Below are 17,670 nucleotides of genomic sequence, written 5' to 3'. Positions count from 1 at the left end.
CAGTTTGGTCAGACCTTAATTAAAGCTTTCTCATTACCTCAAACCCCATTCAAGTCCATAACGCTTTTGCCCCACATTCTTGACCCAATTGCCCTCCATGATCTTCCATCTTCTCACTCTACCATTTCTCTGGGGTTTTGGGAAATGGTGGGGTCATGAAGCGGCAAACTCGATTTTCCCTTCAAAGGAGGGAAAACCAGAAAAGTGGGGTGTGCCCATAAGGCACAAAACAAAGCCTGGTATGAATCCGCTTTGCTTCAATCTCAAGTTGTGCCTCAGCTATCAAATACATTATTCTATACTCAATATATATATATATATATTTCCTTCAATTTACTTAATTTACAAGGATAGTTGAAATTATTTCAAATACATTATTCCATAATATGACAGTTGGGTTTGTATTTTTGATTAAGTTTAGTATATGTTAATTTCCAAGGCATGAATGGGAATGGATGTGCCTTGTCAGCATCAAATTTCCGTACTGTATGATAAAGACTAAACAGAGTTGTCTAATTATATTTACAAAATTAAAATAATATTGGATTATCCGGGTCTGAAAAACTTCAAGGGATTGAGGAGGCGCGAGTAGAAGAATATAGTAGTCGAGGAAGTAGCTGTGAGAAAAGGGCAGTGGCGCCGCTGAGGGAATTAACTGGGAAAAGGAAATATTTTTAGGAGACGGACCATACATGGATGTGTGTGGGCCCCCGAAGCCCGCATTTATCGGTCCACGTATTGCGGCGTTCATCAGCCGTACGATTTGGTATGGGATGGTCTTCACTCTTACATTTATTTTACTCACTTTGCTTTTGCAGTCAAGTGTGAAACAAAGCCTCGGCTTCCTTTTTGTTTTTTTGTTGCTTTTTTTGGGTAGGTGGTTTTCATATTTGTTTTATCCATATTTCAAGCCTAATCCCTTCTTCATGATTTCACACTTCTCATCCATTTTCAAATACACTAAGATGATGCCTTTTTTTTTTTTTCTTTTCTTTAATCGGAAATAAGGAAAAAAATAAAAATAATTAAAATCGGTCAAATTTTATATATTTTTAAATTATTTAGTTTGAAAAATAAATGTATTTTTTAAGTTTGTAATTTATTTTTCATAAAAAAAATGAACTTGTCTAATTTTTTTAAAACATAAATAAATTACATTAACGTGTGCACTAGAAAATTTAAAAATTTATAAAGAAAATCATGTTCATATAAATTATTTTTTAGGTTTTTTTATTTATTTTTTATGCGAAATGTTCATGTTCATAAAAAAGACATGATAAAATTTCAAATATACGAAAACTAAGAGTCTGTTTATAAGTAATTTTGTTTTTAATTTATTTAATATTTAAAATTTTTTATTTTTTTAAATATTAAAAATACTAAAAATACTAAAAATATTTATAAAATAGTTATAAAACGACACTCTAAATAATATATTTAATGAAAAGGAATGTGGTGGAAAATTGTGGCGACATGTCTGTCATTTCGATTTCATTTTCAATCTTTATCTTTACCATTTTACCCATGAAAAAGAGAAACAGAAAGAAGGATTCGGGGGTGGATGATATAAGGGACGTTGGAAAGTGTGGCCTCCATTTAAACAGAAGCATATGTATGAGATCCAGATGAGCATCCCATGATTCAACCAAAGATTGAAGGGGCCCATGGATGATGTAACATACATGATACATCCCCCCCAATTCATGTGGACTTGTCTTCAACATTGCCCCATTCCTCCAACATTTCCCACTTGAATCGGAATTTTATTTTTTAAATTAACATTAATTCATCCTAATTTTATAGATGCATTTAAAATTATACGAGTTTTTCGGAATTCAAATAAGATAATATCTACATGATTAGTTGTGGATCCGTATACTCACCTTCACCCATTTTAAGATTTTTTTTTTCTTGGTTCTTTTCATACCCAAACAGGGCCTAAGCAGAGATCCCAACAAAAACTTTGATTTAATCCATTAAAGTAATGTAAAAACATTATTATCACAATATGGCAAAGTTAGATGCAAAAGGGCGAGTAGCAGTTGACAGTTGCTAAAGAAACTCCCCTTACCCTTGCTTTTTAAACCCTAAACCAAACAGGCCATAATTAATTTGAATTACAAGAGAAGCATGGTGTAATTAACATGCATGACAAATTAATTATTATCTAATGTGCATGCGATCATAAAAAACTTTGTCTCATCTTTAATGGACCATTGGTTAGGCGTAGGGACCATGCGTCCTCTTTTGATGACCCCATGAATCTCTACATACCTCCATTTGGCTTTACGCAATCCCTATAAAATTCTAAGGTTCCAAGTTTCTCGACCAAGCAATTACAGAATCATATTTTTTTTTTCATCTTCTCTTCTTTTTTAAGGCCCTTATAGCTTGAAGCTTCTTTGAATGATTCCTAGGAGGGCTCGGGGCTCCCTCCACTTTATATTGGATGATTTACAACTACCATTTTAACTAACTTAACTGCCTATTTTCATGGCCAAAATTGAAGGGAAAGTCATCTTCTTGCTGGGACAGGGACAATCAGTTGTGTCCCTGGGAGGGTGTGGCCTTAATCATTGGTGCCATCTTAATAAACCCGTAATGAAAATCGTTAATCGCTCTCGAAAAATTTAAATCCTTGGCTACACCATTGATGAAAGTGTGTGGTTTGGAGGTGGGATGTTAGTAAAAACAAAGTGAATAATATGTTTTGAGAATCCTAATGATCATCCTCCATTATACCAAGCAATCTTGGAGAAGGTCTTGCATTTTCCTTTTGGAGAAAGCATGCATGTTGCTAGTTAATTCAGTTATGGTACCTAATTTGTTTTGTTTTGTTTTGTTTTTTGGTCTGTTTGGCTTTGTAGAAAATGATTGTGCCATCTGCAGTCCAAGTAGCTTTTTGAATCTTTGATGATGGATTAGTATTGGGGTTTTTGGTTTTTGGCTTTTATTGTGTCTTCTGCAAGTTTGACGTTGAGAAAATCAAGTGCAATAATGATGAGGGATGATGAACATTTTAGGTTTAAAAATTTGAATTTGACTTTGTCTATTTCGCAAAGTTGTTTTCCAATTTTGGGATGATTTTTTTTTTTTTTTAGCAATTTAAAAATCACTTTCCCTTGCTTCCCTTTTTTTTGTTCTAACATGTAATAAGTAAAATCAAATAAAGTTAACATGGTGTCCTAATTTTTACGTTATTTTATATTAAAGAAAAAAACAAAGAATAGATAAAATAAAAACAATTAAAAATACACAAAATCAAACAGAAAAATAATAATAATAATTAAAGAGACAAAGAGAATAAAATGAATATTAATAATGAAAATTATTAGGATGTAACAATACGATTTTTAAGCTTAGGGATGACTCACCAAAATAATGACTCTTAAAAAAAGTCTGTAGAGTGTGACGTTGAATGTCATAAAATGTTTGACCTATTATTAGTGACTATCAATTGATTTTCAGATGAGATGGTCAAAACTTAATTCAAGAATTAATATCAAAGCTAGAATTATGGGTTTGAGTCACAGAAGTGTGATGTAACAATGTGGCATGTTGCTCTCAGATCCAAAATAAATCACCCAAATGATGATTCTTAGAACAATCTCGTGGGATTTGACGTCACATCTTTTAATTAATAATTTCATAAATGAAGAAAAATTGAATATCAATAATATTTTATTTTCTTAATTTTAGAAAATTTTTAATATTCTTATATAATTTTATACAAATAATGGCATGGAAGATAAGACTTTTATTACCCAAATTATTAAACTTTTCATTATAAACCATCCAAAGTAAATTTAAATTATTTTAAATATATTATAACTACTTGACACTCTCGCCCATTATAAATATATTTTAAATTACTACTATGATTCTTTTGATAGCAACCACCTTCATTCTTTATGGTTTAATGCCGTTACTAGCAAGTAACAATGGATTTATATCAATTATGAATTATGATGATTAAAAATAATATTAAATTTTAATAACAAAATATAATATGGAGTATAACTTAAATTATTTATTTAAGTATATAGTTATAGTCAAACGGTATATATTATTATTTTATATATATAGTTTGAAATTTAAATCTCATTTAAATTTTTTAATAGGACAAGGATAGAATTGTTTTAAAGAAACGGGACAGGATTGGGATGGATGACCCATCCAAACTTCCTCCATTGCCATCGAGATTTGGAGTTGCTGTATCTATTTATCTCCCATTAGGCAAGTCGAGGATGACTTACCAAGAGGCCCAAAACACAGTGATGGTCTATAGACCTGTTGATTAGGGCCAACTGGCAGTTGGCTCACATTGAAGAATTTGGGTTGGGTCCCGCGTACCCAAGTTGGGTTTTGAATGATTCGCAAATGTCAGTCCAAAGTCCGAACCAATGAACACAAGCATAAAATGGGCCGGGCCCAGCACACTCAACTCCAAGACCTCTCTCCCAAGTCCTAACTCATGAACCCATCCCAAAAGCAAAACCAGAGGCCCAACAAAAAATACCAAAAATTCTTTCATTCAATGAAACCAATAACAAAAACCATAAATACAAATTTTAAAATTGGATAAAAATTTGGTCATCTACTGGGAATTAGAGGGGGACCATGAAATTCAATGAGTGGAGGAAACCGACACGTTGAAGAAGAAAGGCCAACTTGACCGAACAATTAGGAAGTGTCTCTCTCTTCTTTTGTAATCGGATAATCTTGAAGGATTTTGGGCCTCTCTTTTTTATTCCTTATTTTGGGCCTTTATGTGCCCTGGCCCACTCCCCATTCCCCATGGGCCCATGCCTTCTAACAGATAAACCTATTAAAAATTGAAAGGCCACACACAAAAGGAGTCTCTGACCAATCTTAACGCCGTCAAATCCCCAGTACCGTCAACATCAATTCTTTCATTTTCCACGTGTCACACTCTGAATTCTAATTTTAGGAAGCAAAAGTAAAAATGCTAAGGGGTGTACTATTGACACTTGAATTTTATGAAAATATTAGAAAAACATTAAATATATATATATATATATATTTTAAAATAATATATTTGATAAAATTTCTGATATTAAACAATTGTGTAATATGTGGTCAATAAAAAATATGAATTTAAAAAATATAAACTAATATAATATGATGGAAAATATTTAATTTCATTAAATGTCATTACTTTAGGCAAATTGCATTTTAATAGTTTCGATTAATATCAAAATAAGAATCAATGTGATTCCAAGACGTTTAAAGATGAAGAAAAACCATCTTGATTTAGGCAATATTAATGTCATAACAAAAAGGTTTGTATTACAGATATTGCAATTACATACATGTTATTCATAGGTTTTTTAACTTATTCTTTGAGCCTTATCATGAGATAGAAACTTCAAATTTGTTCGTGTTTGTTTGAAAACCTCTTTACATCTAATATAGAACTTTAAATTAATGATATTTGTGTTAGATGATAGGATAGATAAATAGAAAAAGAATAAAGTTAGTCTCATTTAATGAACGATTATCTTAAGTTCTTGTACATATGGACTCAAAACTAATGGAAACGAACTTCTCAACAAATGTTACCATTATTTGTTATTTCATTTCTTTATATAACCTTCTAATAGCTCCTATGCTTTGACTAACTCTTGTAGAGTCGGTTCTTATGGAAACTAATGGATGTTGATTTTTATGATATTATCTAACATTACCTCTATCATTGTCATTATTTTCATCACTATCATTTTCTTCTCTTGAGGGAATATGATCAAAACTAGAAGCATCGACACCCTTACCTTAGCTAGCACTCATAACATGAGTAAGTTGTTTTGGTGGTTATATTTGTCTACTCAAATGAATTTATTCTACCTCTCTAGTGATTGTCACTTTAAACTTCTTCAAACAAAATGTTTCAACATTAACATCAAGTTTACAAAAATGTGTGGTAATTTGTGAATCAAGAGTTTCATATTGTAATAATAAAAGCTAATTATTGAAGGCTCAAGTAGGCGAGACTATTCCTCTCATATTCTAAAAATGATGCAATTTGTAATAAAATTTTGATGGTTAACCTTCTTAGCATAGGAGCTTGGTTTTTAGACATAAATGACATAAACATATACATGAATATTTGGATGATAATCAAAGTGTTGTGATTTTAGATTTTACTTTTATTATTTGTGTTGGACTTGAGTTAGGGTGTCTAAGTGAACTGGCTAACCCTACCCAATAAATGAGATAAATAAGGGGAGTAGTTTTTGAAAAATTTTAAACTATCCAAAAACTGGCACTATTAAAACAAAAAAACATCTCTATGTAAGAATAGTTTATCATTGAAAAACTAGAAAGAGAAAAATATGTTTTCTTCTCTCTCCTTGAAAACAAAGAAAACAAAATTTTTTCTACTTTCTCCATGAAAACAAATGTCAAGGCTCTTGTGTTGTGGAAAATAATGGTTTTTGTATTTGTGGTTCCATTTATGACTTGAGACGAGACAATTAGTCAGTGAAATAATCAATTGGGATTCTTCGATATCTTAGAAGGTAAATCAAAAACCTTATTTTACATCAATTTCCAACAAATACTTTCCAAGAACAACTTCTATTGAGAATACTTATTTCACTACAATAGCAACCCATGCAATCACATCCTTAATTAAATGCATTCTAACATCAATATGTTTAACAAATATAGGAAGGTTGGAATGCTTATTCTTAAATAAACTTGTTATTTTTTTTTTTGTTCTTGGGAATAATAATTTTTTTCTTAAAGTTTTCTTGATTTGATCTTGAAGTAAGAAAAGTTGCACTCATGTTGTACTTGATATTTTTCTATAGACTTGTTAAAGAATACCTTGAAGTTTGGTTTGGTCTTATGAATAATATATATATTTTTTGAGCATTTGTACTAAAGGAGAATTGCGTTTATAAGTAAAGTTGGGACAAATAATTTAATATCCTAGGATTTATATCCCTAAGTTAAGGAATTTGGCTTCCTAATTTCATTAATTTGTCTTCTTTATGGATTTGTGCCAATAAGAGAATATATAATTATTTTATTTTATTTTGGTTCTTATTTTATTTTAATTCACAAGACTTAATTTTGTAGTCTAATAACCTTTCGCTACATGTTATTGTAGAACTCTCAATATTTGAGTATGCTAAAGTTTCCTCAAAGGGAGCAAACAAACCGCTTGACAAGAAGGTTGCCTTCCATGCCAATGTTATTCTTGGTTGTGACAATGCAAGCAACACAATGTTTCAAATTCACCATCTGTTAAATCATGAAATATGGGAGGTTGATAACTTGTAAGTTTGCATAGGTTATCAATTTTTTTGGGTGTAGGGTTTAGAATTGGCGAAGTTGATGGCCTACCATATCGAGCCTTGATTGTATTAGACAGAGAATGAGGTCATTGTAATGAGGTTTAACATTTTGACTCGTAACTTGCACCAATATGGATGTGCATTGTGCATTCTTTTAAGGTGTAAGCCATGAAGGTTGAGTAAATAGGCATTTGATAAAACTTAATATTTATTACTTAATAACTTAAGTTAACTTTTAGTTAAATTATTCTTAAGTTGTTAATTTAAAACTTTTTATTTATTTTTTTTTACTTTTAAATATTAAAGTTGTTTGGTAAAATTAACTTAAAATTTATTTAAAATTATTAAATTGACATATTTATCCTTATTAGTTGTAATTAATGTTTATTATTAACAATTTTAACTAATATTTATTTTCATAAAAAATGAATCATGAATTTAGAGTTATGATTATTAAATATATTTTCATTAGATGTGAGCAAGGTACATAAGACAAAAAAAAAAAAAAATGATTAAGAATAAGTTAACTATTTTGACTTAATACTTAAAGTCATTTTTAATTTTAAGTTGTAATATTAAATTATTTTGTTAAATATGCTTAATTTATTTATTAACTTAAATTAAGTTATTAAGTTACTTTAAGTTATTAAATCAATTTACCAAACACCTTCTAAGTTCTGACTTAATTCAATGAAATTTTATGCTTCATACTTGGTCATGCGAGAGATGATTCAAGTCTTTTTCTTCTTTAATTTTTGTAAGTTAAGTAAAAGCGAAATCCATTTTACTCGATTGCTCTTCCATTGAAGCAATGTTGGTAATCATAACTAGTATAATCATTGAGTATAAAGAAGTGGAAAAGATAAGAGTGCTTTAGTAAGGTTTTTTTCCCTCGACTTTCTAATTAATGTTCAAGAGTTGTATTAGGTACAAAGTGGGAAGGCTTATTTGTTGAATTATTTGAAGTTGATGAAGTCTTTCCTTATCACAAGTAACTTGAGTCTTTGCCATATTTTGGAAGCAAATCCTTAGTCTACACCACTCTGATTTTGACATACTAAAAAGGTCATGGACACGCATCAATGAAGACATATACGGAAAAGACATGTGAGTAATAGAGACGTGTATTTTTAGGAGATGGAAGATTAACTTGATGAAATTTGAGCCAAGGCATAAGGTATTACAAAATGCCTCAAACTCTTATTATATATATATATATATATATATATATATATAGAGAGAGAGAGAGAGAGAGAATTCATTGTAAAAATAAATATTCTTATTAAATAATGAAAATTATTAAAAATACCTCTATAAATATTCTAGAACAGGAGGAATGAAAAGTTAGGAGTTAAGGATAAATATGTAAATTCTATATTGAGTTGATAAAGATGTAAAAGAAAATGAGGGACAGTTGGCGGAATAGGGGCTCACAATTCAAAGTATAGTTATAAAAAGTAATAAAAGATTAAATGTTTTAAGGTTCAATAGTTATATTTATTTTTTCTTTTATACATAATATTTTCTATGATACAGTGGAATAATTCTCTTTTATCTACGAGCATACATATAATTAGTTAAATTATGTTAAAACTTCATTTGTCTTTTTGTATGATTTGATTTTATCTGTACGTTTTGTATTGACTTATGATACTGTAGTTTTCATCAACACAACAAGTAATCTTAAAGATTTTTCCAGCATAATAATAAGCTTACAAAATTTTTCTATGCATAGCTTGTATAACTCATGCGATTTTGATGAGTTGGATATTATGGTAGAATGTGTAAGACTTTAATATTTGCCAAACTCAAATTTGTTCAAATGAAAAGTCAAAGTATTGAATTGTCAAATTTGATGACAATTAGGTGATCAAACGAGCCTACCAAATTTTTAGTATTACATATATGTTCTATATTTTAAATTTATAGTTAAACATATAAAAGAAAATAAGATCTAATTAGGTGTCCGTTTGGATGCACTTCATTTTTTATTTTTATTTTTTTGTAAAATCATATAAAAACAGAATATTTTGTAAAATAATATAGATTTATCTCATGTATTTGAAAACTGCATTTAGAAAATTTAAAATTCTGATACCTCAATTTTTTAAAATAGTTTAACCATTATTTTATCACTGGAAGTTTCTAATTTTTTTTATATATATTTTTTAAAAAGTTTATCTTTATTTTATGATTTAAAAGAGAAAAAAAATAGAAAGTGGATCCAAATGAATTAAATTAATATTCATATTTGGCTATATTTTCTAGTAGATTTGCATAAATTAATGAATTATAGAGTCCATAACTTTATAAAATTGTATGAACTTGTCCTTACAATCTTTCCCTTTTTCTTTTGATAAAAATTATGTAATTATTATTAATATATAAGGAGAAAAAATAAGTTGGAAAACAATTTCATGCAACTTTTTCTTCATAAAGAACTTGACCATCTACAATAAACTATTTTAATATCTACCACCAACCTTTTCCTTTTCGGATAAAATTTATGTAATTATTATTAATATATAAGGAGAAAAAAATAAGTAATAAAACAATTTTACACAACTTTTTCTTCAAAAAGAAATTACCCATCTATAGTCAACTATTCTAATATTTGCCACCTATCATTTCCTTTTATGATAAAATTATGTAATTGTTATTAAAGAACCATTTGACAATGATTTCCGAAAGCACTTTTACCTTAAAAACTGTTTTTTTTGTTTAAAAAATTAGACATTTAACAAAATTTAGGAGACTTTTTTAAAAATTTAAAAAATTATTTGTAGTGTTGCAAGATCACTTGTAATATTTTTTAGAGAAATATTGCCTAAGTGATTCTCTTAAAAATATTTTCACTAAAAACACTTCAGGTAGAAACACAACAAAATACAATCTAATATATATAAGAAAAAAAAAAGTTGAAAACAATTTCATGTAATTTTAATTTTAGATAATAAAATAATTGCACTCACCGAGACCTTAGAAGTCTTCCTTATCATTAGGCTATAAACAATAATTTAAGGCTGAGTTTCCTCTTCACATCCCAATAATTGAATTAATTATTTTAGACATTAAATATTATAACCATAGGCATAAAAATATTCAATTTTACAAGTGTTACTTGTGATGTCCGCCACAAATCACTAGTCAATTGCATGTCTTATTAGGATGATCACATGCCTAATTCTATTATGTTTACCACTTTTCACTTCATTAATAATTTAATAATTATTTTTAAAATTGGTAATTATTTAATTATATATTTTTTTTTTGCATAAAAGGGCATTTTCCAAATTTTGGGAATTACCCAAATTTCAAAAAAAAAAAAAAAAGGAAAAAAAAAAAAGAAAGAAAAAGAAGAGGGAATGATGAGTCATTGATGCAATTACAAGTATGATGATAGGTTAATATTATTTGAACGATCTTCTTTTACCATGAAGGACAAGGAAATCAGACAGAGCTACGGGACGACTGGTGGGGGTTCCACGTGGCAAAAGTTAACTGCCAATGGTAATAAGGGGTTAGGAAGTGGGGGGTTTAGGTGACCGGCAATGGCCGGGACCAATGCTCTTTTACTGGCTGGTCCGGTTGTGTGGTCAAAAAACTTATAAGAATGGGTTTAAGCCACAGTTTCTGGTGGTTTTGATGGAACGGAGGTTGTCATTTTCCGTGAGGGGGATGAGAGGTTTTTAATTTAAATTTTTTTTTTGTGCTGAATTTAAATTCACATCCATCTTCTGAACAAGTTCCGATCTTGAGAATCTGGAAATTGATGACAATTCTCGGGAAAATGGAATTTGGACAAATTTGACTCGGTTTAAGAGGTGAGCTGATCCAAATTCCGTTGTTTGTTTGAAGGATTTGAGTTTAGTGTTTGATCTTGTTGTTTGGGATTTGATTTCCGGGAATTTGTTGAAAATTTGTTTGTTTTGTGTTAAATTTGCGTGTGTTGGAGTATTGAATGTGAGTTTCCGGTGGATGTGCTGAAATCCGGTTGAAAAGGAAGTGTTTTCTCGTAACGTTAAAGTAGATAGTTGAGATCTGATTGGATTCTGTGAAATTTTAAGGTTACGTTTGTTCTTTCGGTATTGGATTTGATGGGAATTTCATTTCCGTGGAATTCTTGAATCTTTATTTTGGTTCTGGAAATCCATTTTATGTGGATTTTGATTTGGATTTGAAGATCAAATCGCAAGGCCTTAATTGCGTTTGATTGCAGGTCTGGATTTGATTCAGAATTGCAATTCTCTGGATTTTGAAAATTTTGATGCTTTGAATTCCATACCCAAATCCTTTTTTATAGACCAAACCGTGACATGGGAATTGGACCCCGGACTTCATCAATCAAAGGCAGTCATGGTTTGATTGCCTGGAATTTACTGACTGATATCTGCTGAGGTTTTGGGATCTGAATTTTGATTACGATACGTTTTATGAAAATTAACTTCCTTTTTTGGGAATAGCTGAGACTTAGGATCTTATTTCCTATCAAAGTTTTTCTTGGTGTTTGCCATTCTCTTGGTTCTGATCCAGTTGGTTGCTGAGAAAATCCAAGAAAAGGGAAAGTAAGTAAATTTTGAATCTTAGATGCTTTTGTTATTTGGGAACTGAGAAAATAAAAACTATCTTTTGACTGAGGCTAAATTGAGTAAATGAATTTCTTGAGCTGGCTTTCTCATTTCTGAAACCAAAATACATTCCAAAATTTGCGATTTTTTTCCTTAGATTTTCTTTAATTTATTAGCAACCAATGGGAGGTTATACTTAGAGAAAACATCTCTATGTTGGGATTTATATCAAATTTAGAGGAGAGATCAATGGGATTTAATAAGCAGAAACTATTCTCATGACAAAATGAAACTGCATTCTGTAGAGTTGTTTCATATATTACCCTTTGATCTGATTGTCTTTGTTAAGCTTTCACTATTATGCAAGGTGTCAGTGAGACCTGATAATCGTGTGATCTTTTTCATACACGCACACATCCACCTATTTTATATCCATTTTCATCTTTGCTGGAATAGGCTTTTCTTTTCTCATTGTTTTAAAGATCATATCTAGGACAAGTAACTGAAAATGAGTTTCTTTATCCTGAAATTCGACTGATGACTTCATTCAGTAGAAAGAAGAAAAAAGGAGTTTGACTAACTGATATATGTTAATGGTCAATATATTGTTTTTGACCGTTTCAATGTAAATGTTTATAATTTGATGGTTTACAATCTGGATCTGATTGATCTAATATTCCTTTGATGAATTTTATATTGTTTCCTGCATTTTAGGAGCCAGATTTACTGATTTGTGATATGTCATAGGATTGGGTGGGGTTGCTACAAAAACTGGAACTGTGCTCTGTTCGTTTGCCTTCCATTGAAAATCATGTCTTGAAACAGTCATTCATTCTGAATTTACAAATGGGTTTTCCCCCCCTCTTGTGGAGTAAATGATGCTATCTTATATGTTACAAGAAACACTGGTATATGCGTATTTCTTTTTCAATAGCTTCTTAAGTTATGCCACTTCTCAACTGCTTTGAAAAAATCAGAGAGTTCAATAAGAAATTTTGTGATTGCTGTCAACTTTTTCACCTTTTCTGATAGGATTTCTATGATCTTACTGATTTGCAAATTAATGACCTTTTTCTGTAGATAGTATACTCGAACTGGGATGATGATTCTTTGTGTTTGAGGAGTTCTTATTGGCATGTGTACCTGAGATATGGTGTTGAAGAAGAAGCAAGATTACGGATTCAATGGATTCCATGTCTCCACTATACCTAGAGCCCCCAGATCAATTAGGGTAAGCATCCACTGCAATTCCAGGGTTCCTTAATGATTGCCGTCATGCTGAAACATTGCTCTAACTTGTAACTCTTGGCTACGGTTTCAGAGGAGGGGCTCAATTAAGAAGCCAGTTGAGGACAGCCAAATCTGTGCAATTGATTTGCTAGCCACTTTAGCTGGCAAGTTATTGCAGGAGAGTGAAAGTTCTTCTGCTTCTAGCAATGTGGCAGCTGGAAAAGATCGGCTTAACATCAGTAAAGATGGAATTAAACAGGAATTACAAGATGATGATAAACCATTGAAAGGAGAGTGCCTTGATCAGGGAAGCTGTGAAGGGATTGTCTTTGTCTCTGAGCTTGCCTCTCAAGACCTCAGTCCAAAGTATACTGTGAAGCAATTTCCACATGCTGTGCATGATGCTGTTTTGGATTGCACCTCAACAGTTGCAAGTTCTGATTACTTAGACAAAGTTGGTTGTGATGTGATGGTAACTTGCAAAAGCAAGAATATATTTGGAAAAGTTCCTTGTAAAGTTGAGAGAGGCTCCCCTGATTGTGGGGAAACTTGTGGTGATTTAGAGAACGGAGCAGAAATAAGACAAGAGGCTGAAGGGGAGGAGAGAGGTTTGATCATGGCCAATAGATGCAGTTCAAAAGATTCAGTTGAACTTTGTATGAAAAATCCTGCACAAATCAATTCAGACAGTAATGTCAAGTTGTCCTTGAACAGGGACTCCATTCCTAATGCTTCTTTTCCGAAGCATAGGAATGATGTAAAGATAGGTATTATAGATGATGACGAAAACTCTTATAGGTGCAATCAACATGGCACCAAAATAAAGGCCTTTAGGTCATCTCCGTGTATCGGAGACCAAAGAATAAGGAAATTACTTACATCTAGATACTGGAAAGTAGCTCCAAAATTGAAGGATTGTGAACTTTCAAACACTGGTAAGCATTTTGGCCTTTTGTTTGAACAAAAGCCTCAAATATTTCATGTTAATCTTTTTAAAATTCATGTGATCTTTTATTGAATCCATAATTTTGCAATTTTAGATGGGGGAATAAAGCCTGTTTTCCGCAAAAGGAAAATCTGTGGCACCCGAAAAAGATATCAGCGTGAAACTACTTTTAAGAGGAGGAAACTGTTTGAACGCCACATGGTAGTGGCGTCTGATGGAGGGATCAGCAGTGAAAGTGTTACCAATTCGCCTGAAAAGAACATGAACACAGAGATGGGTGGCTCTGCTGCAATGTTGCATGGAGGTGATTTTGAGCTCATGCCTTGTATTATCTTTATCTTGATTTAAGGTTCATGATGTTCTGTAGTTCTGGCTCAATTAATTATTGTTTTCCTATGCAGTAAGTGGGTTATCATCTTCAGTTATAAGTCATCAAGCATCATTCAATTCAGGGGATTCTCATGGTATAGAACCTTTGGTGGATTGATGTACATTTAATCTTTTGATTTGAGATCCACAAGGTTCTTACATGCGCTATGTTTCTTTATTCAGTGAAGTTTAGCATTAAGTCCTTCAGGGTACCGGAGCTTTTTATTGAGGTTCCTGAAACTGAAACTATTGGTGCATTGAAGGTGTGTAATTCTGTAGATACCTCCCACACACGCACAAAAAAAAAAAAAAAAGGAATAAAATAAAACACTATGATGTTACAAATTTAGTATCTCCTTTTATTTTGCATGAACCTAAAATTGGACAGGTCTGCTATGTTAAAGTTCTTCACTTGCTGATTCTACAAAAATCTGTTTCTAGTTTAATCTTACATTTTACATTGGAGCTGTTATTTTTTGGCTTTTTGTTCTTCTCTTATATATCCTTTGACTCCTTTCAAGTGATAATGAATATTGCGCTTAGCATTTACCATATTGACATTAAATTTCAATTGGCAACTTGTTTCTTGAGGCTTTATTGTTGCTGGGTATCTAATTGTGCATTATTGGTGTTTTATGATTTTTCCATAGAGGACAGTTATGGAGGCAGTGAATTCTATATTTGGAGGTGGAGTACATGTGGGGATGTTTCTTCAAGGGAAGAAGGTTAGAGATGACTACAAAACTCTACGGCAGACTGGTATATCTCACAATGACAGTCTGGACACCTTGGGATTTGCATTGGAGCCAAGTCCTATCCACCCATCTCCACCTTTGCATACTGAAGATCCACCTTTCTTGTTACCATCTGACACATCTCAGCTTTTAACCAGGTAATGCAAATGCATGATAGACTTTTTCTTTGAATTTTCTTTGACTAATTCGTAACATCAAAAACCCACAGAGATTATAAAATTTGTCCTTTTTTCTGCTATGCATGATCATTTCTTGTTTAATTGGTCTTTCTGATTATTCCCTTATTTTTATTTTTTATCTTCCCTTTCGAGCCAATTCTCTAAATTTTAGTTGGTTAGACACTTAAAGATGAAAAGACATTTCTTTGGGCATCAAAATTTGAGTTCTCTATCCTTTAGTAGCATTAAAAGGCGTGAAAGATCACAGATCTGGCTATTTCTCATAGTGCACAAAATTAATGCAGACCAGGTTGGTGACATTCTATGGTCATCACATTGTTATTAATATTTTGAAGAAGTGGTACGACATTGTTTTGGGTAGGATGAAATTGAGTCCTCTATCCTTTAGTAGCATTAAAAGGCCTGAAAGATCACAGATCTGGCTATTTCTCATAGTGCACAAAATTAATGCAGACCAGGTTGGTGACATTCTATGGTCATCACATTGTTATTAATATTTTGAAGAAGTGGTATGACATTGTTTTGGGTAGGATGAAAATGGTGTCTCTGTGTAAAATGGCTATGTCGAGTGTGTTGTCACTTTAACTAATATCATATGGCTTTATTTCCAGGTCCCCAGATCCTCCCACTTTTGATTCAGGGTTTTCTGATGCCACACCTGATCCTTCTCCACTGACCAATTTGGGCAATCAAGTTGAAAAAATTCATGATTCAGTTCCCTCTCCTACTGACATACTGACAGACAAAACAATGCTGGATTCCAGAGCACTGATTGCTGTTCCTGCAATGAGCTTGGAGGCACTAGCTGTGGTTCCAATGAACATGAAAACTAATCGAGCTGACCTTGTACAGCGTCGTACTAGGAGACCTTTCTCTGTATCAGAAGTTGAAGCACTGGTTCATGCAGTTGAGGAACTTGGAACTGGAAGGTTTGATGATTGCCTCCATCACATCTTTTGTTGTTATATCTCTGTGACTCGTTTCCCCCACCTCACACACAACATTCCTTTGGGTTCAATAAAGAGGATTTTATTTTTTGTTGGTTGGCATTTGGAGTTCCCACAATCTTTCTGCTCTGCAGGTGGCGTGATGTTAAATTGCGTGCTTTTGATAATGCAAAACATCGAACTTATGTAGATTTGAAGGTGAGGAATCTATTTTGCTATTTCACAGTACACAACTGGACAAAACCTGTCTCATAGTGGCTGCAGAATTCAAGTTGCTCCTATTATTTTATGCTAGAAGTGTTCATTCTTTTGATTTGGTTCTCATAAACTGTGATTATTGCCTAGGTGAGAATTTTTTCCCTCCTGTTAAGAAAATGAATTATTTGCCTTGGTATTGACCAACAAATATTTCATGGGCTCTGGATTCTAGTATGTGAAAGCAAATGAACCACATGGGTTGTTTTTATATAAATAGATAACCTAGCTTATGGATGTCTATGTGCATAGATAAATTTATGGTTGATGCCACATGATGTGCATTTGCATTTGTGTGCAGGATAAATGGAAAACACTGGTTCACACGGCAAGAATCTCCCCTCAGCAAAGAAGGGGAGAACCCGTGCCCCAGGAGGTCTTGGATAGAGTCCTGTCTGCCCATGCTTACTGGTCTGAACATCAAGCTAAGCAACATGGTAAACATCAGGTTGGAACTCTGAGGATCACAGGTCCTCTGGCTGAAAGAGATGGAATTGGACAAGATATCTAATTGTTATGATGTACAAAAAAAACTGACAGGAATAGAGAAGAAAACTGTAAAAATGAATGAAATTGATGTAACATTCAGAGTCACCATCATTCATTGCCGGGTTTTCCCTTGTGGAGAGGTTGGCCCCTTGTAAATCATTTGCTGAAATAAAAACATTCTAACGGAATCTTTGGTTCTTTGGATTCATTTCTTCTCTACTTATTTGTTGTCGCTGAAAAAACTGATGAACAGAAACAAATCAATGGAGTTTAGAAGATTTCTATTTTCTTTCAGTGTAATTATAATTTTCTTCTGCAATTCCTTATTTGGTTCTTGGGCTGTGAGTCTAATGTATTCATTGTTGTCATGAAAGGCATGTCATTCAGAGCGTTTTGTGAAGCTAGGGTGCGTTTGGCAAGGGGAATAAAAATACGAATATGAAATGAGAATAAAAGTAAAAATCATAATACCATATTGAAGAGAAATCAAATTTTTGAGAAGTGAATTTTAGTTTTTAGGAGAGCAAATTTTCCAAACCTAATAATGATTATAAATAAGAAAATGAACTGAACTTTTCATTTTCTTTCTTTATTTCCAACCATTTTACTA

General features: G+C 32.0%; 1 protein-coding gene across 3 annotated transcripts; it reads left to right on the top strand.

Moving 5' to 3' along the window:
- The first annotated feature begins 10,970 nt into the window (after positions 1-10,970).
- LOC117928621 (telomere repeat-binding protein 4) lies at positions 10,971-17,347 on the top strand. Of its 3 annotated transcripts, none has more exons than XM_034848554.1 (11): positions 10,971-11,146; positions 12,638-12,798; positions 12,971-13,121; positions 13,212-14,055; positions 14,161-14,370; positions 14,468-14,530; positions 14,619-14,698; positions 15,086-15,327; positions 15,981-16,298; positions 16,451-16,514; positions 16,873-17,347. In XM_034848554.1, the coding sequence occupies exons 3-11, from the start codon at positions 13,041-13,043 to the stop codon at positions 17,080-17,082; spliced, it is 2,112 nt and encodes a 703-aa protein (XP_034704445.1). In that variant the 5' UTR covers positions 10,971-11,146; positions 12,638-12,798; positions 12,971-13,040; the 3' UTR covers positions 17,083-17,347. The 3 variants fall into 3 exon arrangements, with proteins under 3 accessions (XP_034704445.1, XP_034704446.1, XP_034704444.1); XM_034848555.1 differs by having other exon boundaries at positions 12,605-12,798; XM_034848553.1 differs by lacking the exon at positions 12,638-12,798.
- Positions 17,348-17,670: the final 323 nt, after the last annotated feature.

The sequence above is a fragment of the Vitis riparia genome, chromosome 13 (genome assembly GCF_004353265.1).
Source record: "Vitis riparia cultivar Riparia Gloire de Montpellier isolate 1030 chromosome 13, EGFV_Vit.rip_1.0, whole genome shotgun sequence".
Classification (NCBI taxonomy): domain Eukaryota; kingdom Viridiplantae; phylum Streptophyta; class Magnoliopsida; order Vitales; family Vitaceae; genus Vitis; species Vitis riparia.
This window is presented reverse-complemented; position numbering and strand designations above follow the sequence as displayed.

Bases quoted from the DNA above. Each gene is read 5' to 3' on its own strand.
- LOC117928621 (XM_034848553.1), top strand. From the start codon at position 13,041: ATGGTGTTGAAGAAGAAGCAAGATTACGGATTCAATGGATTCCATGTC. The intron at 14,056-14,160 runs GTAAGCATTTTG...TTGCAATTTTAG, and splicing joins TTGTGAACTTTCAAACACTG to ATGGGGGAATAAAGCCTGTT. The intron at 16,299-16,450 runs GTTTGATGATTG...TCTGCTCTGCAG, and splicing joins GAGGAACTTGGAACTGGAAG to GTGGCGTGATGTTAAATTGC.